This window comes from Vulpes vulpes, chromosome 11 (genome assembly GCF_048418805.1).
Source record: "Vulpes vulpes isolate BD-2025 chromosome 11, VulVul3, whole genome shotgun sequence".
NCBI classification, from domain to species: Eukaryota; Metazoa; Chordata; class Mammalia; order Carnivora; family Canidae; genus Vulpes; species Vulpes vulpes.
Window position 1 is genome coordinate 77,640,438 of NC_132790.1, and position 26,933 is coordinate 77,667,370.

The 26,933-nt window shown below is 40.6% G+C and overlaps 2 protein-coding genes across 6 annotated transcripts in view; one reads left to right on the top strand and one right to left on the bottom strand.

Annotated features, from left to right (window-relative positions):
- BTD (biotinidase) overlaps window positions 1-17,346 on the bottom strand; it is a 30,926-nt gene extending 13,580 nt beyond the window's left edge. Inside the window, exons 1-2 of one of the 2 annotated variants that reach the window (XM_026006459.2) lie at window positions 17,199-17,346; window positions 14,364-14,506 (exon numbers count right to left, since the gene is read on the bottom strand). In XM_026006459.2, the coding sequence (XP_025862244.2) occupies window positions 14,364-14,374 (11 nt within the window). In that variant the 5' untranslated portion in view covers window positions 14,375-14,506; window positions 17,199-17,346. The remainder of the gene's footprint in view (window positions 1-14,363; window positions 14,507-17,198) is intronic. The other variant, XM_026006461.2, reaches the window with a different exon arrangement.
- Window positions 17,347-17,470: 124 nt separating this feature from the next.
- HACL1 (2-hydroxyacyl-CoA lyase 1) overlaps window positions 17,471-26,933 on the top strand; it is a 41,416-nt gene continuing 31,953 nt past the window's right edge. For 3 of the 4 annotated variants that reach the window (XR_003236170.2, XM_072726812.1, XM_026006457.2), the window contains exons 1-5: window positions 17,477-17,609; window positions 17,788-17,892; window positions 22,964-23,004; window positions 24,193-24,273; window positions 26,138-26,210. Coding sequence is in view for 3 of the 4 variants with exons in the window: in XM_072726812.1 (XP_072582913.1) it covers window positions 17,520-17,609; window positions 17,788-17,892; window positions 22,964-23,004; window positions 24,193-24,273; window positions 26,138-26,210 (390 nt within the window). In the remaining variant the exon portion in view is untranslated. Of the gene's footprint in view, window positions 17,610-17,787; window positions 18,063-22,963; window positions 23,005-24,192; window positions 24,274-26,137; window positions 26,211-26,933 lie in introns of all 4 variants that reach the window. The other variant, XM_026006458.2, reaches the window with a different exon arrangement.

Genomic DNA, 26,933 nt, shown 5'->3' on the forward strand with positions numbered 1-26,933 from the left:
CAGGCAGAGGGAGTAGCAGGCTCCCTGCAGGGAGCCTGATGTGGGACTCCATCCTGGGTCTCCAGGATCATGCCCTGGGCTGAAGGCAGCACTAAACCGCTGAGCCACCAGGGCTGCCCCATGCTAACATTTTTTTTTAAGATTTTATTTATTTATTAGAGACACACACACACACAGAGAGAGAGAGAGAGAGAGAGAGGCAGAGACACAAGCAGAGGGAGAAGCAGGCTCCATGCAGGGAGCCCGATGTGGGACTTGATCCCGGGACTCCAGGATCACGCCCTGGGCTGAAGGCGGCGCTAAACCGTTGAGCCACCGGGGCTGCCCCATCCTAACATTTTCTTTTTTTTTTTTTTTAATATTTTTATTTATATATTTATTTATTTATTAATTTTTTTAAACTTTCATTTATTTATGATAGTCACAGAGAGAGAGAGAGAGAGAGAGAGAGAGAGAGAGGCAGAGACAGAAGCAGGCTCCATGCACCGGAAGCCCGACGTGGGATTCGATCCCGGGTCTCCAGGATCACGCCCTGGGCCAAAGGCAGGCACCAAGCCACTGCGCCACCCAGGGATCCCCCATGCTAACATTTTCAAATCATTTTAACATCCATCATTTCATTTCATCTTCCTGTCGCATAAAGCAGTGAAAGCAAATAGTAAAGTTCTATTCTCATGGTGCGGGAAAACCCCAGCACTAGTTAGTACTGAAAAAAGACTGGAAACTGGGGCAATTTATCAGTCAGACCAACAAAGACCGGTACCACTGAGTAGGCTTCAACTTAGCTGCAGCAGAAATTCAAAGTAGCACTCCCAATGGCAATTCTGGGTGGTCAGACCACAGCAGGGGTTCTCAAATGTGAGCATGCCTTCGGAGTCACCTGGAGGGCTTGCTCACACAGATCCCCGTACCCCATTCCCAGAAGTTTTGATTCAGTAGGGGGTGGGACAGGGCCTGAGAATATGCATTTTCTAACAAGTTCATAGATGATGCTAACGCTCCTGGCATGGGGGTCACACTCAGAATACCACTGAGCTAGAAATTAAGTGCACACAGATGCTATATTCTTTTTTTTTTTTTTTTTTTTTTATGATAGTCACACAGAGAGAGAGAGAGAGGCAGAGACACAGGCAGAGGGAGAAGCAGGTTCCATGCACCGGGAGCCCGACGTGGGATTTGATCCCGGGTCTCCAGGATCGCGCCCTGGGCCAAAGGCAGGCGCTAAACCGCTGCACCACCCAGGGACCCCAGATCCTATATTCTGACTCCTATCTTCCCCTCATGTCAAGGAGACATGAGTTTCAACTATCACTTTTATTTCCCAGGTGCCTCCCTAATAGGGCTGATAGAATTTGGGCAGATTTCAAAGTGTTTCTACCACATTTAATGGGAATGAGCAGCAAAGTATTTAAATGCTGAAACGATGTTTGGGGGAAGTTTTTTCCATTGACTTGAGCATCCTCCAAGAATGATCATAGTATCTCTGAAATGAGCCTCAATGAATGTCAGCAAGGAATTGTTTTTCAAAGCCCTTGGGAAATCTCTCCTCCATTTCCTTGTTAGAAACCAGAGTCATTGAAAGAACCACCTTCTAGATAATGAAGACCTGAAGCCTGGACATCTAGAAGAAACATAACCAGTGCGTGGAAAACATCTCCCAAAACCACAGGTCAAATTTTTCTAGGAAGATGTGCTCAGATTTGTGGGCAATGGAAAGGCTCTTTGTGATTACTAAGTGTCTGGACACAACGTCTCTAAGGGTGGAGCGGATGAAACATCACCACAAGTCCATCACCCCTGTGCTCTTATCTGCCAGTGCTCAGAAGTGAAAAACTAGATCACAGCACCAACATGATAGTGGAGATACCCTGGATGCAGATGGTGAAGAATAATGAGATTGGGTACGACAGCCAGGGAACCGTACTCCCCAAGGCAAAAGAATAATCCTTAATAAAATAGTCTGGAAACACTGAAAATGAATGATAGTAGGGTGTGTGAAAGAAATAACACAAAATGCAAAAGTAAGACACAGCACTAGACTTAGCATGCCAAAGTCCACTTTCTCCTATAGAGAAGCCAGGAAGCATATATTTGGGGGAGGTATGGTCAAGATCACCAAGAGAGAAACAGCTAAAAGCAGGCAAATGGGCCCAAATACTATCAGTTCTGAGTACCTGGAGAGGGTACCCTAGACACAAGCATGGTGGGAACGTGGAGGGGACCCACAGCATAGGCAGGTGGGCAGTGGTTTTCAGTTACAGGGCAGCGCACTATCAAGGATGACAGTGACTTTCCAGCCCATTCACTAATCCACCCACAGTACAGTAAAGGTATAGAAAAATGGTTAGTATGTCCACCTTTCTCTCTCTTCCTGGAGGCACCGAGTGTTTGTTTTCTTCTGCTTTGGTTAGATCAGTAATCACCCATGTGCCTCTGGCAAAGGTCCCAGCTCAGCCACAGCGGCATCCTGGTTACTAATACAAGCCGCTTTGCCTGATGCCCTCCAGACCCTCTGGAGGGCAGACATCAGACTGGCTCTGCTCTGTCCCACAGCTTTACTAGGCCTGCAGATCCATGTCTTCCAAGCCTGGGACTTTCTGAGGTTGGTGGAAGTATGGAGTTGGATGCGCAGGTTTCATATTCTTCCGTGATAGGCTGGTGCTATGTTCCCTCTGCTCTAGGGGCTAAAGCAGAGAACAGTCTAGCTCTTCTTCGAAAAGAGATTACGCCTAACCTTGAAGGGGATCAATGTCTGGAGCCAGGATTTAACCCAAATTGATTTTGTCCAAAAGCCTGCATTCTCTTTATGCCACTGCACTCAAAACAACAGGAGGAAGCACTTGACTGAATAAGTGATACTGGGACTAAACTACAAACAATTTGGAATTAAGTTTAAACATCTTAGGCCATCTACAAAAATAAACTCAAAATCAGGAGTTAGGCATTGACTGACAGGAAAGCTAGAATAAATTAGAATTTGATGTCAGACATTTGATTAAACCACTTTCTAAAATTTGAAGAGTAAATAGAAGAAACAGATTGACAAATTAAAATTTACATGCAAAATGTAAACATCAAGATAACAGTTGTAAACAGGCAATGAACAAAAGACATTTAAATGAAAACAATCATAAATCATTTTGAAAGATTTTGCACTTATGTACAAAATAAGCATTAACTGGTACTACTCCAAGGCATTAAATTTGAAAAAAAAAAAAAATTAAGGGACACCTGGGTGGCTCAGTGGTTGAGCATCTGCCTTCGGCAGGGCATGATCCTGGATCCCGGGATGGAGTCCCATATCAGGCTCCCCAAGGGGAGCCTGCTTCTCCCTCTGCCTATGTCTCTGCCTCTTTTCTGTGTGTCTCTCATGAATAAATAAATAAAATCTTAAAAAAAATTAAGGTGAACTAGTAAAGTGATAATGAATTGCAATTTCTTACTGGGGGGAAAAAAGTTTGACGATTCCTATTATAAATTACAGTCTACTTCTGGGTTTTTATTTTAGGAAGTCAACTCCCCCCAAAAAAGGTTAGTTGGAATGACAACATACCATGGAAGTAAAGAATGTAGGCTTTTGAGTTTCAACATACCCAAGTTCAAATCCTGGCTCTGATTTACTCATTTCATAACCTTGAGTAAGTTATTTGTGATACATAAGCCTTAGTTTCTTCATCTGTTTAAGTTGGAAATGAAAATATCTGATGTAAAGTACTTGTGTTCAATAAACAGATGCCAGCTAAAATCAAAGAATGACTCCCAACAGGGAAAGTTGAAAAACAATATTCAGTATGAACAAAGTTATGAAATTTAATACATATAAACCAAGTGGAACATTAAGTAAACACTGAAAAGACAGTTATGAAAACTCTGATGGTGGACTATATTTAAGATGTGCTAGGGGCACCTGGGTGGCTCAGTGGTTGGGTGTCTGCCTTTGGCTCAGGTCATGGTCCTGGAGTCCTGGGATTGAGTCTGCATCAGGCTCCGCCTGCTTCTCCCTCTGCCTATGCCTCTGCCTCTCTCTGTGTCTCTCATGAATAAATAAACAAAATCTTAAAAAAATAGTGCTAAGTAAACAGCAAAAATTTTTCTATATTTACAATGAGAATAGCTAAATAAAACATTTATACCTGCGAACAAAGACTGGAAAAGAATGTAAATTAAGGAAAACATGGCATGTCATCTTCTGGGGATTTAAAATGTTTTCTTGAATGCTACCTTGTTTTTCCAATAAATGAAAAAATATGAGGAAGAACAAATAAACGGCTGAGACTTCTGGTTTACAGTCTGGCTTACAAGGAGCCTGGAAGCAGCTGTCCCACTGTTAACCAGTAAGAACCTGAATGATCTGAAAACCAACAACTCTTCCTAATGACAGCAGAGAATTGAGGTCACAGGGCAAACCTCTGCCTTCCCAATTAGAGAGACGGGTGTTTGCAGAGAATCACAATTTCCTGGAGCCGCAACCTCCACGGGAACCAGTCCTAGCCTGGGAAAACTTGAGCCATAACTGACAAACTTGGGGGGCTCAGGGCCCATGAGTCTGAGAGTTAAAACTTCAAGAGGGCTCAGCCTTTTGTGAGTTTTACCTCTAGGAGTTCTACGGGGCTCTCAGAGTGAGCGCTAGGGAGAAATCGCCTCATGTTTCTGGTGGAGAGAAGGGGAAAGCAGACAGAGTATTATGTTCTTCCAGAGGCCTGCCATCAAGAGCAACTATTTCACCAGGACCAACCAATGAAGGTTGTATCAGAGCCTAACTCATCTGAAGAAAGGGCGCAGATGCCCACCTCCAGCTTCCTCTCGCCATCCTGGGAACTTGTGAAATTCACAGTCCAAGGCACAGGCTCTCAACAAGACTGCTGCAACTCCAAAACCCCATCCCACTAGGCTGAGCACCCGAAGAACTAGGAGGGTATTCGCCAGTGCAATCAGCTTTCCCTGAAGCCCTGTCCATTGGCTTCACTTAAATTGCTCTGGCCCCTAAGGGACTCGTGAGCACTCCAGCTACAAGGAAGGCTGTCAAGAATGCTGCATTATCATCTTGAATAAAATCAAAATTTTGCCAGATAAAATACAGGAAGCCAAGTTAAGCCTGACTTTGGATAAACAAGTATATTGGGACATACGCTAAAAATTATTCATCATTTATCTGAAATTCAAATGTAACTGGGAGTCCTGAGTGTCTTATTTTGTTTTTCTAAATCTGACAACTCTACCCATAAATGACAACCAACCACTACCATGACTTTTATGCTTACCACTTCCTTAAAAACAAATTACGCAATGTGCATCCTTCGGCATTACAGTTTAGTCTTCCCAATTTAAAAACATTGAAATAGTCTTTAAGTCTATTTTAACCTGTAAGTTTCTTTTCAATCCCTTTTATTTCCATAAAATTAACCTTTTGAAGAAGCCTGGTCATTAGACCTGTAGATTTTCCAAAACAATGGATTTTGTTATTGCAAATGCATGGTAAAGTTCAAACTTTTCTGCTTTTCTTGGCATTTCTTGCAAATTGGCAGCTGGATTTCAGGGACTGGATCAGACTCAAGGGTCCATCCCTTTGGCAAGACTATGGGTGACAGTGTGTATTTTCATCATAAGGCACATGTCTAACTCTCTTTTCATAACCTTGGCACAAAACATTGACACTTAATGCCTTTATTCACTGGGGGTTGCAAAATGCTGGCTTCCTAATTCTATCATTATGCTTTATTTATTAATTGGAATACTTTTTATAAAAAGACATTCTCTTTTATCTGCTATTTCATTATCTAGTGGTACAGTACATATGGGAAAGGCAGGATAAATGCTAGATTCTCCCATTCTTTTTAAAATCAGTTTTTAAGATAATGAATTGATTTTCTATTATTGTCTGAAGATGACCACTTCTTAAAAAATATCATTTATGAACTCACGTCTTTGAATATATTTGATGAAATTCCCTCCATTGTAATTATTACCATTATTAAAACTCAAATTATCCCATCCTTGACCAATGGCAGCCTCTTCAAGTTGGCTATTGATTCCTCTTGATAGTACCCTAGTAGTGTTTTCTTTTATTCTTATTATTTAATTTTTTTATTTAAATTCAATTTGCCAACAAATAGTATAACACCCAGTGTTCATCACATCACAAGCCCTCCTTAACCCCAGTAGTTTCTAATAGTTTCTTTGTAATCTGACATTAAGCTATGTCCCCAAGCTTCTCTTGCAAGTTTCTTGGCTCAGGTCTGGAACTCATCATTTCTCCAAAGAGCCTTGGGTCCAAAATTGATTCTCTGAAAAGACTAGTGAAATTAAACAAATCTCCAACAAGACAGACCAAAGACAAAAGCAACACACACACACACAAGCATAAAGAAAACACTAAAAGGGAATGGGACAAAGATTTAGAGCTGATTATCTGATGGTCAGGAACAAATGTATGTTGAATGGATATGTGGATGAAACACGAAACCTCCTAGGAAAATAAAATTTACCAAAACTAAGTCCGAAAGAGAAAAAGACAAAGCAGATAAATTACCCAAGAAAAATGAAATTATCAAAGACTTGCCCCAGAAGCAGCAATCCTGGTCTACTTTTCAGAATTCTCTCGGACTTTAAAGAAAAAGACACATACCGTATCTTTTTTTACATGAATATATTAATATATATATGTTTCATACAAACTGTTCCAAAACTTATTTTTTTTTAAGATTTTATTTATTTATTCATGAGAGACACAGAGAGAGAAAGAAGCAAAGACACAGGTATAGGGAGAAGCAGGCTCCATGCAGAGAGCCCAATGTGGGACTTGATCCCGGGACTCCAGGATCACGCCCTGGGCTGAAGGCAGGCGCCAAACTGCTGAGCTACCCAGGGAAACGTATTAAAAAAGATTTATTTACTTATTTGAAAGAGGGGGAGGGGGCAGAGGGAGAGGGAGAGAATCCCAAGCAGACTTCAGGCCTAGCAGAGTCCAATGGGGGGCACTCTCACATGACCTTGAGATCACGACATGAACTGAAACAAAGAGTCGGACACAACCAACTGCACCTCCCAGGAACTCCCCAAAACTTTTTTAAAAGGTAGTATAACCCAAAACCCTTGCTATAAGGGTAGTTCAAGAAGGAAAACAATGGTTGACCCTCACTCTTAAACACGAATGGAAAAAGCCTAAATAAAAATAATAGAAAAAATGAATTAAGCAATGCATAAGAAAATTATCATCATGACCAAATTGGGTTTAATACAAGAATGATGAATCATTTTATTGAAAAAGTATACCAACTTAGTTAACTATATTAACAGATGAAATGAAACAAAAATGCCACTTATCAGTGCTTATCTATATTGTACTAGAGGGCTTAGGTAATACATTAAGATAAGAAAAAGAAATATAAAATATACAAAAATAAGGAAAAAAACAAACTTTCATTGATGATATGATTATCTACAAAGAAACCCAAGAGAATCTATAAGCAAACTATAATTAATAAAGTACAGTAAAATACTTAGATTTCAGACCAACATATGAAAATTAATTGCATTCTAAAATAGAGGTCCCCTAAAACTAGGAAATGCAAATAAATAAATAAAAAGAAAGGTACTTAGGAATAAATATAATAAGTATAATGAAATATTTTTATTGAAAGACATTAAGGAATAAAATAAGTGGAGAGATATGCTTATGGCAAGGAATAAGGCAAAAATAAAGACATTATTCTATGCAAATTAACCTATAAATTCAATATAATTCCAACTGAAATCCCAAGGAGTATTTCATGGAACTTGACAAACTGATTCCAGAATTATGCATGAAAAAGAAAAAGGCCAAGAATAGATCTGGTAGGCAGAATAATGGCCCCTTAAGATGTCCACAAACTAATCATCAGAATCTGTGAATTAGCCAAAGGTAATTAAAGTTGCTAAAGAGCTGACTAACAGAGATTATCCTGGATTATGCAGTTAAGCTCAATACAATCACCAGTATCTTTATGAGTGAAAGAAGTAGAAGGAGAACCGGAGAGATGGTAGCATGAGAAGGTTTTGGCTTGATATTGCTCACTTTGAAGATGGAGCCAAGAATGTGAGTGGAAAGCCTCCAGAAGCTTCAGGGAATAAGACACAGGTTCTCTCCTAAGGTGTTCAGAAAGGAGTGCAGTGGCGGGGCACCTGGGTGGCAGCATCTGCCTTCGGTGTGGGTAGTGATCTCAGGGTCATGGGATCCAGCCCCCTGGGGCGGGTGGGCTTCCTGCTCAGCAGGGAGTCTGCTTCTTCCTCTCCTTCTGCCTCTTTCCCTGCTCATGCTTTATCTTTCTCAAATAAATATATAAATAAATAAATAAATAAATAAATAAATAAATAAATAAATAAAAATCTTAAAGAAAAAATAAAGGAATGCAGTTCTGCTGATACTTTGATGTTATCCCAGGGAGACCCATTTCAGACTTCTGAACTACAGAACTGTAAGATAATAAATGTCTGTTGTTTTAGACCACTAAATTTGTGGTAATCTGTTATAGCAGCAATAGGGCACGAAATACAATAAACAAGATAGTTTCAAAAGAGCAAAGTAGAAGGACTTTCCTGCCAACATAAGACTTATTTTTAAAATACAGAAATTAAGGTATTATAGGATTGGTGTTGGGATATAAAAGAGCAGATACCAGAGACAGACCACATATATATGGAAACTTGATGTATGACAGAGATGACATTATGGATCACTGGAACAAGGATGAACTGTAGCATAATGAACAATGGATATTTTGGGAAATTGACTACAAAAATGGCTAGCAATTATCCCTCTCTCCATATTTATGTTCCTTTATCGTGTAACTTTAATGCCATCTTACTCAGAGTCTGAACCACGTGTTGGCAACCATAATATACAAAGGCCTCCACAGTGGAGTTTGTCCACTTTTACAATCTGTTGCCATCATCTGAAGAAGCCCAGGGATGCCTGTTGAATGATGAGAGATAACTGGTTCAGTAGCGATATACCTGCCACCCTAGTGGATAACCAGTCAACTTCCAGTGTCAGAGGACTTAGGTAATACATTAAGATAAGAAAAATATAAAATATACAAAAATAAGGAAAAAAAAACAAACTTTCATTAATGATATGATTATCTACAAAGAAACCCAAGAGAATCTAAAAGCAAACTAAAATTAATAAAGTACAGTAAAATACTTAGATTTCAGACCAACATATGAAAATTGTTGGTGACCTAGGTGACTAGCAACTGACCACAGACATGAAGGAACCCAGCTCAGTTCAGGCTCATAGGATTATAAATTAAGTAAGTGGTAGTTGTTTTAAGTCACTGAGTTTCAAAGTCGTTAATTACATAGCAAATCTAACTGCTATAGATATTATATGGGAAAAACCCTTGGATTGATACCTCCCATCATGTGTAGAAATCAATTCCAGGTAGCCTAGACACTTAAATATAAAAAAAACTAAACTTTTTGATAAAAATATAGAAAAAAAAATCTCACCCTAGTTAGGGAAAGTTTTCTTAACATACCAAGAGTATAAAACAGAAAGGAAAAGAATTGTCAAATGTGACCACACACCAGAAGACCACAACTTGGTACCTCAAAAGTAACTATAAGCTAAGTTAAAAGACAAAGAAGAAATATTCAGAATATAAAAAGAATATCTACAAATAAAAAAAGATAATCCAATAAAGAAATGGGCAAAAGAGATAAAACAGGAAATTGACAATATCGAAACCAAATGGCATATCTATATCTATCTATATCTTCAAGGAATAGTCAGCGAAATGGAAATGAGAAGGCATTTCTCATCCATTTAGATTGGCAAAAAATTACAAATTTCACAACTGAGGATGTGGAGAAAGGGGAGTTCTTACATACAGAAGGTGGAACTATCAATTGGTATAATAACTTTGGAGACCAGTTTAGCAGTATCTAGCAACCCTGATGATCACCCACCCCAAGCTACCATACATAAAAACTCATACATGCGCATGAGGACACATGCATGAATGTTTAGAGTCAACTGTTTATAACACTGAAAAGTTAAGACAACCTAAATGTCCATCCTCTAAAGAAGGGTTAACATGGGAATTATAAACAGCAAATTCAAGATAGTGGTTACCTCTATGGCACCGGGGAAAATGCAATGGGGGAGGGTATACAGGGAGCTTCACTGAATTTTTTTTAAAGATTTTATTTATTTGAGAGAAAGGGATGGGGGGAGCACAAGCAGGCGGAGCAGGAGGCAGAGGGAGAGGCAGACTCCCCGCTGAGCAGGGATTCCCAATATGGGGCTCAATCCCAGGACTCTGGATCATGACCTGAGCGGAAGGCAGATGTTCAACCAACTGAGCCACCCAGGCACCACACTTCATTGTATTTCTTAAGCTAGGGGCTGGGTACATGTGCATGGATCAATCCCTGTTCCTAATCTTGTGTCTGAAAGATGTCATAAATGTTAAATATAAACAAATTTTGAAGTGAGTAAAACAATAAATCACAGGTAAGCTCCCAAAAAGAACTCAAAGATTATGATACAGAAAGAAGTTTAAGAGCTTAAGCTCTTCATCTCGAAGCTGTCCCTCCCCTGGGTTACACTCCAGCAGTTCAACTCTGAACCCTGAGAATCATCCAGAGATTCTGCCCTGGAGTGGATTCTTTGTTTTGCTGACAAGAGAACAGATGAAAAGCAAACAACAGAAAACCCCCAATACAGTACAATTTAAAAAGCTAAAGGAAAGAGCTATGATGAAGGCTAACAGCAAAATGGAAGAAAAATGAAGACAAACATTTAACTACTGGTACCATGTTTCATAAGCGAGAGTTGCTGCCCTCCTACTCCATGGGCCACCCCTAAGTGTGGGCTACCCCCAGTGTGGAGTTGCATCCTACTGAGAAATACTAGATTACGGTTTCCAAGCCATTTCAGGTTAAATCTCTTGTGTCCTCTTAGAGTGACATAAAGCTGTCACCATTTCTGGCACACCGGACCTGAAGTAAACATGTCTGTTAGTGATTTAATGATTGCTGGTATCAAACTACCCCAAATTTCAATTAAAAAAACAAAAAACCACCAAACATACAATGGAGGAGGACAAAGATAAAAGAGGGAAACAATGTTTCTTCAGTTTCCATCCTGCTCCAGGGTACCTCCCAATCCAGTCCTGGGTCTGGCTGGCATTCAATGTAGAGCAAAGGCTCTGGCCTGTCCAAGCCAAGGGCAGAAATCCAACCTTTTTCAGGACAACTGGGAAAAACTCCCAGTGCCAGTCCTCTGCTAATAGGCATAAAACCTGACCCTAACACTTCAACAATAAAACTGCTTTTCACTGGCTGTGCTTCAAATCTATTTCCGAGCTTTGATACTTTGCAGTCCATAAATTTAATGAGAAGCAAACAAAATCAATTTAACCTATTTTATTCAGAGAACCATTTCATCATATGTTTTATTTTCTGCAGTTTATGGTAATGTATTTCTTACAGCACATTCCCTGCTGTACAGTTTTCAATATTGGTTTTCAATATAGTATTCTACATAAATTTCCTTTTTTTGTTGTTATTGTTGCTTGCTTTTTGTTGGTATTTAAGATATTTGGTTTCAGTTTTCTCTTATTTCAGCCAATTTTCTTTTCTTTTCAGGTGTTCTATAATATATCACAAATAATCTTAATAAAACATTTCTTCATTTGATAACCAAACACTTCATATCTTGATAAAATACGTTTTTGAGATAATTTCTCACTCGCGTTACCATCTTCAAATAATCACAAGGATTTTTTTTCTAAGATTTTATTTATTTATTCATGAGAGACACAGAGAGAGAGAAGCAGAGACGTAGGCAGAGGGAGAAGCAGGCAGAGGGAGAAGCAGGCTCCATGCAAGGACCCCGATGTGGAACTTGATCCCGGGACCGTGGGATCACGCGCTGAGCGAAAGACAAACAGACGCTCAACCGCTGAGCCAGCCAGGTGTCCCTAATCACAAGGATTTTTAGTGTCCTTGTTAGCTTACTGAAATTAAAACATAGTATCATAATTTGAGGGCCTAAGGAGTTACTATTAAATTTAGAAACTGAGGAGGAGGGGCACCTGGGTGGCTTAGTGGTTAAGCATATCTGCCTTTGGCTCAGATGGTGATCCAGGGGTCCTGGGATTCAGTCCTGCATCAGGCTCCCCACAAGGAGCCTGCTTCTCTTTCTGCCTATGTCTCTGCCTCTGTGTCTCTAATGAATAAATAAACAAAATCTTAAAAAAAAAAAAAAAAAAAAAGCTGATGAGGAGAACAAAGGCAAGAGAAATGTAGCTTAAATTAAATCTCCTTACAGGTTGCAGCCCATTGACAGATCCCTGAAACATGCAGAGTGGGACATTCCTCAAGGAACTCATGGATGCCTTAATGTTTATGTTTTATTAAAGACTAAAAAGTGGGCGCCCAGGTGGCTCAGCGGTTTAGCACCGCCTTCAGCCCAGGGTGTGATCCTGGAGACCCAGGATTGAGTCCCACATCAGGCTCCCTATATCCCCCTCAGCCTGTGTCTCTCTCTGCCTCTCTCTCTCTCTCTCTCTCTCTCTCTGTCTCATGAATAAACAAAATCTTAAAAAAAAAAAAAAAAGACTAAAAGTAACCTTGTTTTAACAGCAGCTAGCCCCCCAACATCCTAAAAACCTTACTTCAAAATTCCTTAGAAACTTACTTTATCTCTATCCCCTCCCTCCACAAATTTAAAAGTATATGATCAGTTACTCCTCACAATCCTGGTGCAGCTCTTTCAGCCATGGGTTCTGTCTCCCATGCTATAATAAAATCCCTTTTTTGCACCAAAAAGTCTCAAGAATTCTTAGCCATTTGCTCTCAAGCCCAAAATTCTTTGAAATTTCATCATTTTGGCACCTGGCGTGGGGCTCAAGCCTTTTCATCTGGACTCTGAAGCTCAGTGCAAACTTGATGAGTAATTCCTCTTCTCTTTCCTTTACTTTCATTTCAGGGCCTTGTCAAGGAGTCTACTTTTATTCAAACACTTTCCTATTGATTGCTCAGGCTGCAATCTTCTAGCCCTGGCTACTCTATTGGGAGGGAAAAGCCTGCCTTTTGGCTGGAAATTAGAACCCTGGCCAGAATGGTCTAAGACCCAGAAACTTGATGCCCTTTCTTCCTGTCTTTATATAATGCTGTTTTGGGCACGGGACAGCCAGCTAAGTCACTAGGACACCTGCCCTCTTAAGACTCCCTTGTGGGGTTTCCTCCTCATTGGTCTAATGTGATCCCCTTCACATCTCGGGTCTAGCTGCTTCTGGGCACAAAACCTCCACTTAGAGCTGGCCTGAAACCAGTACCTGATTGAATTGAAACTCAACTCGGGACCATTTCCTAGGGAAGTCAACTGTAAGGACTGCATGTGTTGGAATATTGCTTAAATCATGATGGATATCTATCTTTACTATTTTTCATCAATGTACCCTTCTGACTGCTTAAGTTACTAAATTGGGTAATTTCCCCTTGTAAAACTTTTCTGGTGTATTCTATGGGTTAGAAATGGCAGGTTCTTCACACCACAGTGCATGGTATTTCGGTCCATTCACTGGCACCCATTTGTACTCTAGAATGAAACAGGGAAGAGGGGACACAGGCAGTCCCTCCATGGGGCCCTTACAGCAGAGATGCTGATCAATTGTGATTTTATTCAAGGGATGCCTCTGGTCACTGGACAGCTACCACCTCCAACATACTCTGTGTGGGACATCACCCAGGAGCTGGGAGCAATTTTTGATAATGGACTTTCTCTAGGCTTCTTTGGTTCCCAAGGACTCTCCCTTGGCATGCCTTTTAATGCACTGAAAAAATTTGAATTACAAATTTTAAGAAAGAATTGATCTTCCTTTGTAACACTGCATGACCTCAATATGATCTATCAGATCTCTTCTGCAGGAAACAGGGTAAATGAACTGAGGTACCCTATGGCCCTAATTCAGAACCCTGATCTAAGAACCTCTTGCAGAATGTGTCTGACCACAAACCAGGCTGATAACCCCCCTCTTGATATACTGGGTGATTGTCTAAACAGGCCTCCTCCAAAGAAACCCAGGTTGCTGGAGGAAATAGAGATCATTCCTAATAAAGGGGATGCTAACTCTCTCCTTGTTCCTCCCAATAGACTCAGATTACTCTACTTTGATGATTGGCTCCGCTGTTTAGAGAGCATATTATCATTATGTTAGTCTTTTCTTTTAAAAAAATTAAGACTTATTCCTTCTCTGACCTCCTTCCATGAGTAAACAAAAGCAAACAAACAAAAAAAATCCAATAGAACATCCAACGAATAAAATTCCATGTCTACCATCAATGAAAGTATTAAGAATGTGGTTAATGCTTACAAAGTCTGCATGGAAGGGCCTTGGATAAATCACAGAAGAATTCTATAATCACAGCTGCTCCCAGTGCCTGCTAATCCTGGGGATGAGGACCATCATCACTTCTGCTCAATCATCAAACCAAGTGAACAGTGGAATGTTGCACCCTGAACCAAAGATATAAAGGTGAAAGCAAGTTTAAACAGTCTCATTGACGTTTTCCTTTGCTAAAGGACAAAATCCAGTCAGTTGATAAGGTATCCTCTTTGCAACCCAGTTATCATGAATTCAGGGAGTTTGTTCTAATTCACTGTACAGTTTTTTTTAAAGATTTTATTTATTTATTCATGATAGACATAGAAAGAGAGAGGGGGTAGGCAGAGGCACAGGCAGAAAGAGAAGCAGGCTCCATGCCAGAAGCCCAATGCGGGACCCGATCCCAGGAACGCAGGATCACGCCCTGGGCCAAAGGCAGGCACTGAACCGCTGAGCCACCCAGGGATCCCCACTGTACGGTTTTCACCACACTTTATATAGACTGCTTTTGTCTGTGGCTCTTGACACAAAAATAGATACAAGGCCCATGAACTAACCATCTACGCAGTCTTTGCTGCCATTGTCAAACCAGCTTTGAACCTGTAAATCCAAACTAATCAACGGTATTGCTCTGGTAACAGGCAATCACACATTTAATGGTTAACAGATGCCCCTAGCAGGAGTACAGAGCTAGTGGTTCCAAGTCGGAGTGTAAATCAAAACTATGTAGCAGCTTTAAAAAAATATGGGTGCCTAACTTGTCCTAACACATTGATTCAGAAAATATGGTGTGGGGCCCAAGCAACTGTATTTTTAAAAAGCTTTCCAGGTGGCTCAGTAGTTTAGTGCCTCCTTCAGCCCAGTGCATGACCCTGGAGACCTAGGATCGAGTCCCACGTCAGGTTCCCTGTACGGAGCCTGCTTCTCCCTCTGCCTGTGTCTCTGCCTCTCATGAATAAATAAATAAAATGTTTAAAAGAAAATGACAAAATGAATTCTGAAAAAAAAAATAAAAAAATAAAAAGCTTTCCAAGTGATTCTGATGCAATGGAAGTAGAGACTGTCACATAGATACCGATATAAACAATACTACATGATAGAGAAGAGTGGGGTCCATGCTTCTGAAACAGCCTGAAGGAGACAAAGAACAGGACTACTCAAAGCCACTCAAAGAACATTTTGCATATTTCTGGAATGTCAATTTCACTTGACAGGGAGTTTAAAATGTCATTTTTATTTTGGGTGGTGATGACATAGGTGTATACAACTGTCAAAACTTATTTAACATTTAAGATCTGTACATTTAATTGTATGTTTATTTTATCTCATAAAAAGATACTAAAATTTATATTAGATACGGATATACTTTGGAGTGGAATGCAAGATCTGCATTTATGTTTAAAAGAACCCTGAGACATCAAAGAAATCTATTTGATGGGATACCTATGGAGGCCAGGTCTCTGCATCCAGAAAGGCAACTGTTTCATTCTCTTCTGTATAGGGTGGGAGGTTAGGGCTTGAAACGCTGAAAGGAAGACCTTTTGGAAGGGACCAGGACTACGGTTGGAAAGTCTCGGGTTTAGAAATCCTTTCACTTTCCAATACTTTTCATTCATTTCTCTATCCATGATCCACTCCCCTCTCCTCTTTTTACCTTCCACATATTACTTTTCTCTTTGCTTTAAAACACTTGAAATCCTCAAAAATTTAGTCCCTCTTTGTTATGGAGATAACAAGTTTAAGAACTCAGATTTAATAACTCAGAGGCCACATTGCACATTACAAGCACCTTTTTCTGCTCAAAAGTGCAAGGTTTTTTGTTTTTTGTTTTGTTTTGTTTTGTTTTTGAGCCGCCCCAGGGCACCTCAAAAATGTGTTTTAAAAGATTATCAGCTACAGGGGCTGGTCAACAGAACCTAAATCTAAGAATTATGAAATCCCACCTTTTCTGATTTTGGAAAGACAAGAACGGACAGAGAATGAAGAGGAAGAGACAGTAGTAAGAGTTAGAGGAAACAATGGTCAGAAGCAACTACGTTCAGGGGTACCTGGGTGTTGACTGCAGCTCAGGTCTTGACCTCAGGGTTGGGAGCTCAAGTCCTGCAAAAGTAACTAGGTTCAAGGGTTCCTTCCTTGTCCCTTCTAGCCTAAGAGCTGAAGAGTGAGGAGAGTACAAGCTCGGGAATCGGAGAAATGGGGTGAACAGTTACTTTCTGTCTCTGGCTTGTAAAATTCAGTGTCCTTATTTCTACCACTGGGAGAGACACCGCAGACACATCCATGTACGAATCTAATTAACGCGTTGAGCGGTTCATTACCATGTTTCACGAACTGCACAGTTGCGAAACTTTTTAAAATTTTTTAATTATTTTTTTTATTGGAGTGCAATTTGCCAACATATAGCATAACACCCAGTGCTCATCCCGTCGAGCGCCCCCTTCAGATGAAACTTCTTTAAAGTTACAAAATTGTGTACAAACAAACAAAAAAGCACGTAACAAATGCCTAGGACACAAGCAGCCCAGCACCACGACGCGACCCTACAAGTCTGCACGGCCCTAGGGCTCGGCTCAGCCCACCCCGGTCCCAGCAGCCTTTGCGAGCTGGCCCTCAGCCCCTAGAGCACGGCGGGGTCGGGGGGGGGGGGGGGACGCACACGCCCCCTTCCGCACGTGCTCCTAGCCCTCCTGCTGCCCCCACTATGCGCATGCGCCATTGGCCTCCGCGGACCCCGAAGGCTCCGGAAGGTAGTCGGACCGGGAGGGGGGCGGGGGCGGGGGCGGGGGCGGGGAGGCGAGAGGCCCCCAAGGTTCGGCGTCTCACCTGCTCGGCATAGGCCGCCGCCTATTGCTGGGCCTGCCTCCTCCTGACGCTCTGCCCCGGCGAATGGAGGAGCCGGGGAAAGTGCACGGCTCTGATTGGAGAAGGAGCGTGTTTACCTCCCCGCCTCATCCTGCGAGCCGACGAACTTAAGCCCCGCCTTTTCCTTCCGCTATTTCAAGCGGTTGGTCGCCTTCCTCCTGTCAGTCACAGGACCGGGTCCCACGATTGGCGCGTGGCTGCCTCCTCAGTTTGTTTGGCTGGGTCGCCCCGCGTCTGCTGCCTGTTGCCTCCGCGAGTACCTCGAACTCTTTGAGGTGGAAGATGGCGGAGAGCGCCTTCGCCGAGCGTAGCGACGGGAGCGAGGAGAAGGTTTCTGGTGCTGAAGTCATCGCCCAGGCCCTGAAAACCCAAGTACGGCGACTCCGCTGCCGCGAAAGGCTCCTACGGAAGCCGGGAGGGGGCGGAGCGGTGGCGGCGGACGGCGAGAACGCCGGGGTGGGACGCGGGGGGTTTGCCCTGAGGCTTCCCTTCTGGCGCCGCGGGAGGGGACGATGGGGCGGGCGTTTACTCCCCTGTTCCTGACCCCCAGGATGTGGAGTACGTGTTTGGCATCGTGGGCATCCCAGTGACCGAAATCGCCGTTGCGGCGCAGAAGCTGGGCATCAGATATGTGGGGATGAGGAATGAGCAAGCGGTAAGCCTGGACGCTGGGAGCCAGAAGCGTGGTTGGAAATGATCGATGATGACACAAGTATTGGTTGCAGACGCTCAGCGGTTACCCCTGCCCCAGTACTTCACTCATGCCAAGCACAACAATCCTATGAAGCAAGAACTCTTGTTAATCCTAGCTGACAGAGGAGGAAGGTGAGAGGTTAAGTGATTTGCCCGAGGTGACAGTTGGTAGTGGCGGAGCCAGGGTTTGAACCCAGCGGTTCTGAGTCTGGAGTCCAAGCTCTTGGCGCTGCTTGTACTTTGCCAAGTCTAGAGAGTCGGAATTGGAGGGGACAGTTTCCCAGTCTGAATCCAGGCCTTCTGTCCTCTCTTAACTACCTGTTCGTGTCTGATTTTCTGTGTTGTTTGTCTGCTCTCATTTCCCTATTAGTCTGTGAGCTCTAAGAGAGAAGAGATATTATTTTTTCCTTGACTCCTCTGTATCCCCACTGCGTAGCACATGATAGGTGCTCAGGGAGTTCCCACAAGATGAATGGGCGAAGGCCGGGTGGCCTGTTATATAGTAGATGGCCCTGCGAGGTGACAGTGTCACAAATGGTAAAGCCATGATTGGAACTCCCGTGTCCTCAATCCCAGTCCAGTGCCCCTTCCACCACATCATGCTGCCACTCTTCTTAGAACCTTATTTGGAAGCAAAAGAATGGAAAATAAGACATTTTGTCAGCCCAGCCTTGCCCTCCTATCACCAGTGCTGGTTTAAAAGATCAAGAAACTACCTCTACAATGTCATATCCTGTCAGTCCATCTAAAGCAAAGTATTCCTGCTTTGCACTCTCAGCGTTGCTCTCTAATTCAGGCTCTTGCCACCTGTTGCCCAGACAGTTGCCTTGACCTCCCTAAATGCTGCCCTTCCTCTGCCATCAGATGTGGGCTTCTAGAGAGCAGGTTCATTTATTCCGTCTCCATAGTGCTTGGCGTGGTTGGAGTCTTTGGATGATACAGAAGCTTACCATGTTTTTTATTAATTGAATGACAATCCCTAAGTATAAGATTTAAGGATTATAGTTCTTTAAAATCTTAAATCAGATCTTCATTTTGTATTATTTCTGTCTTCTTAATTAGAACAACATTCTATTCTGTCATCTTTTTGAGAAGATTAAACTAGTGACCGATTAATAAGACTTATATTTTACTGTTTTTCTGGAGGTGGAATGTGTGGTTTCTTCCTTATACACCACACGTTTAATGAGTACATACCAGGTACTGGTGCTTATTCTTCCTTTTACTTATTGCAAAGAGTCAAGCTGACTGAGGGAAATATGTACTAGGAATGTCTTACAGGCATTTAAACTCATGTCTGACTTTTTTTTTTTTTTAAGATTTTATTTATTTATTCGTGAGAGACAGAGAAAGAGAGAGACACTGGCAGAGGGAGAAGCAGGCTCTCCACAGGAGCCCAATGTGGGACTCAATCCCAGACCTCAGGATCATGCCCTGAGTCAAAGGCAGACGCTCAACCGCTGAGCCACCCAGGCGTCCCCTCATGTCTGATTTTGAATTTGTTATCTTTTCCCTCCAGATTGGCTCTTTCCTCTGTATTTGCAGTTTGAATCAGTGGCACTGTGATTCACCTAGTCAAGCAAGCCCAAACCTGCAGATATATTGAAGGAATCAGGTTTAGTCTTTTTTTTTTTTTTTTTTTTTTTTATGATAGTCACAGAGAGAGAGAGAGAGAGAGAGAGAGAGAGGAGGCAGAGACACAGGCAGAGGGAGAAGCAAGCTCCATGCAGGGAGCCCGACGTGGGATTTGATCCCGGGTCTCCAGGATCGCGCCCTGGGCCAAAGGCAGGCGCTAAACCACTGCGCCACCCAGGGATCCCTCTGGTTTAGTCTTGATCTTTAAGTTGATCACAGTTTGGAAGGTGAGGGCAAAACACACAGAACAAATTTATCTAGTATAGTAACTTACAGTAGATGTATGTATAAAGAATGGCACATATGAAGGGTGACTTATTCTTTCTGAGTGGGACAGAAAAGATTATGCAATGTTTGTTCATGCTGTGTTATATCAAAATAGCTTAAAGGCACAGTGTGCTGTGAGACCAAATAGGTAGATTGAGGAAAGATTACATTAAGTCTATGGCTGGAAAAGGAATGTGGACTTGGAATTGGATGAGACTGTAAAAGTTTTTCTAAATAGGTGGGAGACATAATTAGATTTGTACTTTAGAAATCATGGTGGACGAGAGTATGTATCAGCAGGGAAGCTTGAAGTTTTATTTCAGTCCCTATAAGCTTAGTGGAGAGCCACTAGGCCCCAGGTGCTTTATCGGACATATGGATATAATGACATATTCATCCTTGAGGCTTATAGCCTAGCTGTGGAGACAGACATAAGCAGATAATTTTATTATAATGTGATAAGTGCTGTGATAGAGGTATACTGAAGGTGCTGTGGAAGCCCAGAAAACGATACTCAGCTCAGCCAAAAACTTCAGAGAAGGTTTCTTGGAGGACATGATCCCTAAGCTGTCTCGAAGGATAGGTAGCATTAACCAGCTAGGAAGTAGAGGACCGGTTCTTCTGGAGATGATTCTTCATTTTGGGCTTTCTTAGTTGGCTAAGTGGATCACAGTACTGCTGACTCCGATCAGGAATACAGATGGAGGAGCTAATTTGGAGGGAAAAGATAATTCAAATTTGGATATGAGTTTGAGATACCTGTAGGACATTCCTAGTAGTACATAGTCCCCTCAGTCAACCTGACTCTTTGCTTTAGTCAGGATGACTTCACTAGTGCCTGAATTAAGGGTAATGCCAGGGTAATGAAGAGAGAATGTGAGAACGGATGAAAACAGATTCAGAAACCATACAAGAGGCAGAAGATGACTTGACATCCAATTACATGTTGTAGTAGAGAAAAAGGTGTAATTGGTTGTGCCTTGATTGTCTTTCATCAGATCCTTAGAGTAATCAAGACATACACTGACCAGCTTTCCAGGAAGCAGGTAGCACTCTTCTCACTGTTACATTTCTAACTTTGTGCAGTCAGTATTCGGAGTGTTTTACATGTATTAATTGATTTATTCTCACAGCAGTGCTGTCAGTTCCTTATTTATAAGGAAGCCAGTAACTTGCCAAAATTACACAACAGAAAGTGGTAGAGCAGGATTGAATCAAAGCAATTTAGCTCTAGAGTCTGCTTTTTCACTACTATACACAATATTCTGTGTGTGAGTAGAGGTAACTTGGTAGAGAAATACATGTCTTTTTGCTTGTTTTTGTTTTATTTTATTTATTTGAAGGACGAGAGAGAAAGAGAATACACCAGTGAAGGGGGAGAGGGGTGGAGGGAGAGGGAGAGTGAGAGGCAGGCTTCCTGATATGGGGACTCCCAGGACCCCGGGATCATGACCTGAGTGGAAGGCAGATATTTAACCAGCAAACTGAGCTACTCAGGTACCTTGAGAAATACATGTTTTATGATCTATAAAAAGAGTTCCTTTTCAACTTTTGACATCTGCAATAGAAGAATATAATTTTTGTTATATGTTATTTTGTCTTTTGTATTCTGTAGCAACATTTCTTACCTTGCTTAATTAATGGACAGGGCTCCTCAGTGTCCAAATAGGTGTTCGTATTGCAACAGGTATTATATCTTATGCACTTGAATTCTTAGGAGTTTTATTATCCTACGTGAATTTGACCTTGGGTGCAAAAGGGAAAAGAGATAAGGGCCAATGGAGATAGTAACACAGAAATGGTACAGAGTCTTTATACACATTCTTAGTTGGGCATATGTAGTGGTGCCAGTTAGGATTATGATTCATAAAAATTTATTTTTAATTTTTTACAGTGACGTTCTAAACATTTAAGTTCAAGTTGAATAGAGGTTAGAAAATATCCTACTTTTTATTATTTCTAAAATAATAAATAATACTGTAAAAAAGATTCCCACACTAAGAAACAGGATTTATTTGAGAGGGCATTTAGCATTTTTTCAGGTTATCTTTTATTTAACACCTCTCCTTTTTTTGCTGTGCAGCTAAAGTGTAGTTTAAAAGTAAAAACTAAAAAAAAAAAAAAAAAAAAAAAAAAAAAAAAAAAAAAAAAAAGTAAAAACTAACTGGGGCACCTGGGTGGCTCTGTTGGTTAAGCATTTGCCTTCGGCTCAGGTAGCAATCCTGGGTCCTGGAATCAAGCCCCATGTCGAGCTCCCTGTTCAGCGGGGAGCCTTCTTTTCCCTCTCCTGCTCCCACTGCTTATGTGCATGTTCTCTCTCTATCAGATAAATAAATAAATCTAAAATACATAAATGAATGAGTAAACAAATGAATGACTCTTACCAAGGAAGAGCAAAAATCAGTGCTCTAAGCTTACATTTTAAAAAACTAGAAAAAGAAAACCAAATTAAACGCCAAATGAAAAGAGTAAAATAAGTACAAGAGCAGAAATCAGTGAACTAGAAAATAAACGAATGATATAGAAAAATCAACAAAGCCAAAACTTAGTTCTTTGAAAAGATTAATAAATTTGATAAATCTCTGGCAAGAGTGATGAAAAATAAAAGAGAGAAAACACAAATTGCCAATATTAGGAATAGGATAGAGAACATTTCTGCTGATCCTGCAGATATATAATCAGTTGTAAGAGGATATTACTAATAAACTAGGTGTGATATAGATAAGTTCCTCAAAATACTAAGAACTAGATGAGATACCTAAACCATTATTTGAAATTTACAGGTAGAACATTACTTGTTAAAAACAAAAGCATTCCAATTCCTCCTTTACCATTCAGTTTGTTCTTTCTTTCTTTCTTTCTTTCTTTCTTTCTTTCAATTTTATTTCTTTATTTACAGAGAGAGAGCATAAGCAGGGGGAGCAGCAGGCTCCCCTCTACTGAGCAGGAGCTTGATATAGGGCTTGATCCTAGAACCCCTGGATCATGACCTGAGCCAAAGGCAGACACTTATCCAACTAAGCCACCCAGGCACCCCTTAGTTCTAGTTTGTTACTGAATAGTGAATTTTTATATGTGTACTTATTGTCAGGATCCCAATATGCTTAAGTTCTGGTATTTTTTCTTTGTAGGCTTGTTATGCTGCCTCTGCGGTTGGATATCTGACAGGCAGGTAAACTAAAGTCTTTGTTTTATTTCAAACTCTTTTTAAGGTTGTCTTAAATAGAGTATCTTAAGAAATGACTTTATAAACGTAAAATGGCAAACTGAATTATATGGAGATACACTTTCCTTGAGTGTTTTAAGGTTAGAAAGTCCCTCTAGCGTGAAGCATTCAAATTCAATTTAAAACATTTGAAGCAGAGCATTACATTTCAGAATTATTTTCTGTCAGAGATCAAATGACATTTGAACACTTTTCTCCATGCAAAAATGTACTCAGCATCAAAAATTGGCTTTGAGAGTTAAAAATAGACCTGCCCTACGACCCAGCAATTGCACTGTTGGGGATTTACCCCAAAGATTCAGATGCAATAAAACGCCGGGACACCTGCACCCCGATGTTTCTAGCAGCAATGTCCACAATAGCCAAACTGTGGAAGGAGCCTTGGTGTCCATTAAAAGATGAATGGATAAAGAAGATGTGGTTTATGTACACAATGGAATATTACTCAGCCATTAGAAACGACAAATACCCACCATTTGCTTCAACGTGGATGGAACTGGAGGGTATTATGCTGAGTGCAGTAAGTCAATCAGAGAAGGACAGTGTATGTTCTCATTCATTTGGGGAATATAAATAATAGTGAAAGGGAATATAAAGGAAGGGAGAAGAAATGTGTGGGAAATATCAGAAAGGGAGACAGAACATAAAGACTCCTAACTCTGGGAAACGAGCTAGGGGTGGTGGAAGGGGAGGAGGGCAGGGGGTGGGGGTGAATGGGTGACGGGCACTGAGGGGGGCACTTGACGGGATGAGCACTGGGTGTTATTCTGTATGTTGGTAAATTGAACACCAATAAAAAATAAATTTATTTTAAAAAATTGGCTTTGAATTGTAGTTAAATTGATTGGGCCTAAATATAACCTCTTCAAAATATGAAGAGGTTCAAAATATGAAGACGTTAGTGAATACAGTGTGAAGATGATAGGTGTATCTTCTTTCTTGCAGGAATACTAATCTTTCTCATTTCTTTTAATTCAGAGAATATTCTAATAATTGCTTTACGAATTATAGTAAAGACCTATATGTCTTTTTTTTGAAGTTCCAAGAAGGTTGCCATGTTTCCCCCTAGAGTGATATTAATCAGATACTGCATTTGACTTGCTTTTAATACGATAAATTCTGTTTTGCTTCTAGGCCAGGTGTATGCCTTGTGGTTTCTGGCCCAGGTCTTATCCACGCTTTGGGTGGTATGGCAAATGCAAATGTGAACTGTTGGTAATTAATTGTTATTAGTGATCTGGGGTGGGAAGATTTGGAATCAAGTGCTGGAGGGAATAGTTCAGTAAAAAATTAAGAACAGTATTAGGAAGAACATAAAAAACATCAGTATTCTTACTTAGGTAAACAATGTTAACATTTTGGAGTTTGGGGAAAACTTACGTGTAGAAGCATATGAGCATACATATGTGCTTAACTCATTGAGTCTGCCTTGTGTATACACCTTATTTCGAGTAACATCTTCCTTCATTAAGGTATAAGTATTTCTAGGGGTACCTGGCTGGTTCAGTTGGTAAATCATGCAACTCTTAATCTCAGAGTCAAAAGGTCAGGCCCTACGTTGGGCATGAAGTCTACATAAAAAAAAAAAAAGAAAAAAAATGTGTTTCTAAAGACACATGTAGAAGCATATGGGCGTAGCTCTGTGTTTAACTCACAGAGACTAGAAGTATATAATATGTCCTTCATCTACCATCTCCTTTCATTAAGATGTGTATGTAAACTTATGGGAATAGGCTGTGTTTAATTCATTAAATCTACACTGTGTATAAAACTTAAAAAAAACCACGTTTTGGAATTTTTGTATGCCTTTTTCTCTATATATATATATAGGTGAATGTGTGTAAAGTCCTCCTTAAGTGCAGGATTACTTTCTTAAATCTTTATTTTTTTATTTTAGTTTTTTAAAGGTGTTACTTGTTTATTCATGAGAGAGACAGAAAGAGGCAGAGACACAAGCAGAGGGAAAAGCAGGCTCCCTGCGGGGAACCTGATGTGGGACTCCATCCCAGGATGCCAGAATCATGCCCTGAGCCAAAGGCAGACACTGAACCACTGAGCCACCCAGGCATCCCCAGAATTATTTTTTAAAGACCCCAGCTCAGTATGTAAGAGTGTATACAATTCTTCATCTTGTTTTACATAACTAGCAAGACAATTGAAATTATATTTTTTAGTTTGCTTTACAAGCTCTTACCCTTAACCCCATTTTTGGTACTTTACCAATAAGATCATGTTAAAGGGGGTTGTGTTCTAGTCAATTCATAGAATATTTAATCTTCTTTATACTAGGAAGGAAGATTAAATATCTAGATGTTATTTAGACTAATGTTCTAATAGGAAGAGCATTGTTCACGTTTTTTCCATATGCCTTCTTTTTTTCTCTTCCCTCGTAGACTTTCTCTTTCTTACCTACTTTAGGGTCTGATTTTTTTTTTTAGAAGTATCTTCTTGAAGGATAAGAAATGTATTGCCAAGGAATTTCTCTCACTCTGCCATTTCCAAGTAGACTCACTTAGGAAAGCTGAAAAAAATAGTTTCCTCCTTTTAATCCCAAGACTAATGGGAAGGGCATAAAAATTTATTTTACATCACCTCACCTAGAGGTTTAGCTTCAGCACCCAGAAGGGCTTGGAAGTGGGAGGCATGGAGGAAAAGCGTTTACTATAAATTTCAGCTTTTTCTGAGATTATGGAAGTGTTATTGTCTCAGATTGCTTCCTAAGTCTTTTTTAATCTGTAGTTTTTTTGTTTTAGAGATTTTGTTTATTTATTTGAGAGAATGCACAGGAGCGGGGGGGTGCCGAGGGGGAGAGAGAGAGAGAGAATCCTGAGCAGGCTCCATGCCCAGCACCCAGTCCAACTTGAGCTCAATCTCAGATCTCACAGCCTGAGATCATGACCTGAGGGGAAACCAAGAGCAAGTTGCTTAGCCACCCAGTTGCCCCAGTCTATAGTTTTTAAGGGAAAATGAAATTCTCTCTCTCTCAGCATACACAGCTGTTTATTAATTGGGCACTGTCCTGAGTATTTAACCTATTGATCTCATCTGTAATTCTCTTTTAAAACAATGAATATTTCAGGCCTTTGATTGTGATTGGTGGTTCTTCTGAAAGAAGGCAGGAAACAATGGGAGCCTTCCAGGAGTTTCCACAGGTACACAACTCCAAAATTTTTCTTAGGGTTTAGTAGCATAAATGTATCCTATTAAGATTTATAGAGAAGAAATAAAAACTTCTGTCTGTAAGGTAAACATTTAAAATAAAATAGAGGTACCTGAGGTAATTTAAAGGTAATTTTCCTTAACTACAAGACAGTCTCATATTAAAGAGGGTGGAGTAAGAGAAATTGGAAATCGTGGAGTGAGAGAAATTCCTAAGCAATAAATTTCTTCCTTTATACTAGGAAGATTAAATATTTTATGAATTGACTAGAACGTAACTCCTATAATGTGAGACTGTATTAGGAATATGCACTCAGTGTGCACCTTAAGGAAGCTCAGGCTCTACTTAGGAGCAGTCTTACAAGAAATAGATCTTTTCAACAGGCTTTTAAACTCTGAAAATAAGTTCTTAGATTAAGAGTCAAGTTGCAGGAATATAAATGGTGTGGGACTATGCCTCTCAAACTTTAGAGAAGTAAAAAGTTGAGAGTAAAAACCCTGCATAAAATGACTATCAGTAGACTCTGGACAAGTTCATTGTTATTTTAGCAGGCTGAAAGAAAGTATTTAAAAATTTCTAAAAACTTCAAAGAATTTGCCCACAAAATGCTATAGTGGTGTGTTTTTTGTGCTTTTTTTGCTTTTTCTATATATTTATTACAGGTACAACACAGGTGTTCATAAATAGTTGTATAAAACAGAATGCTACAGTTTTA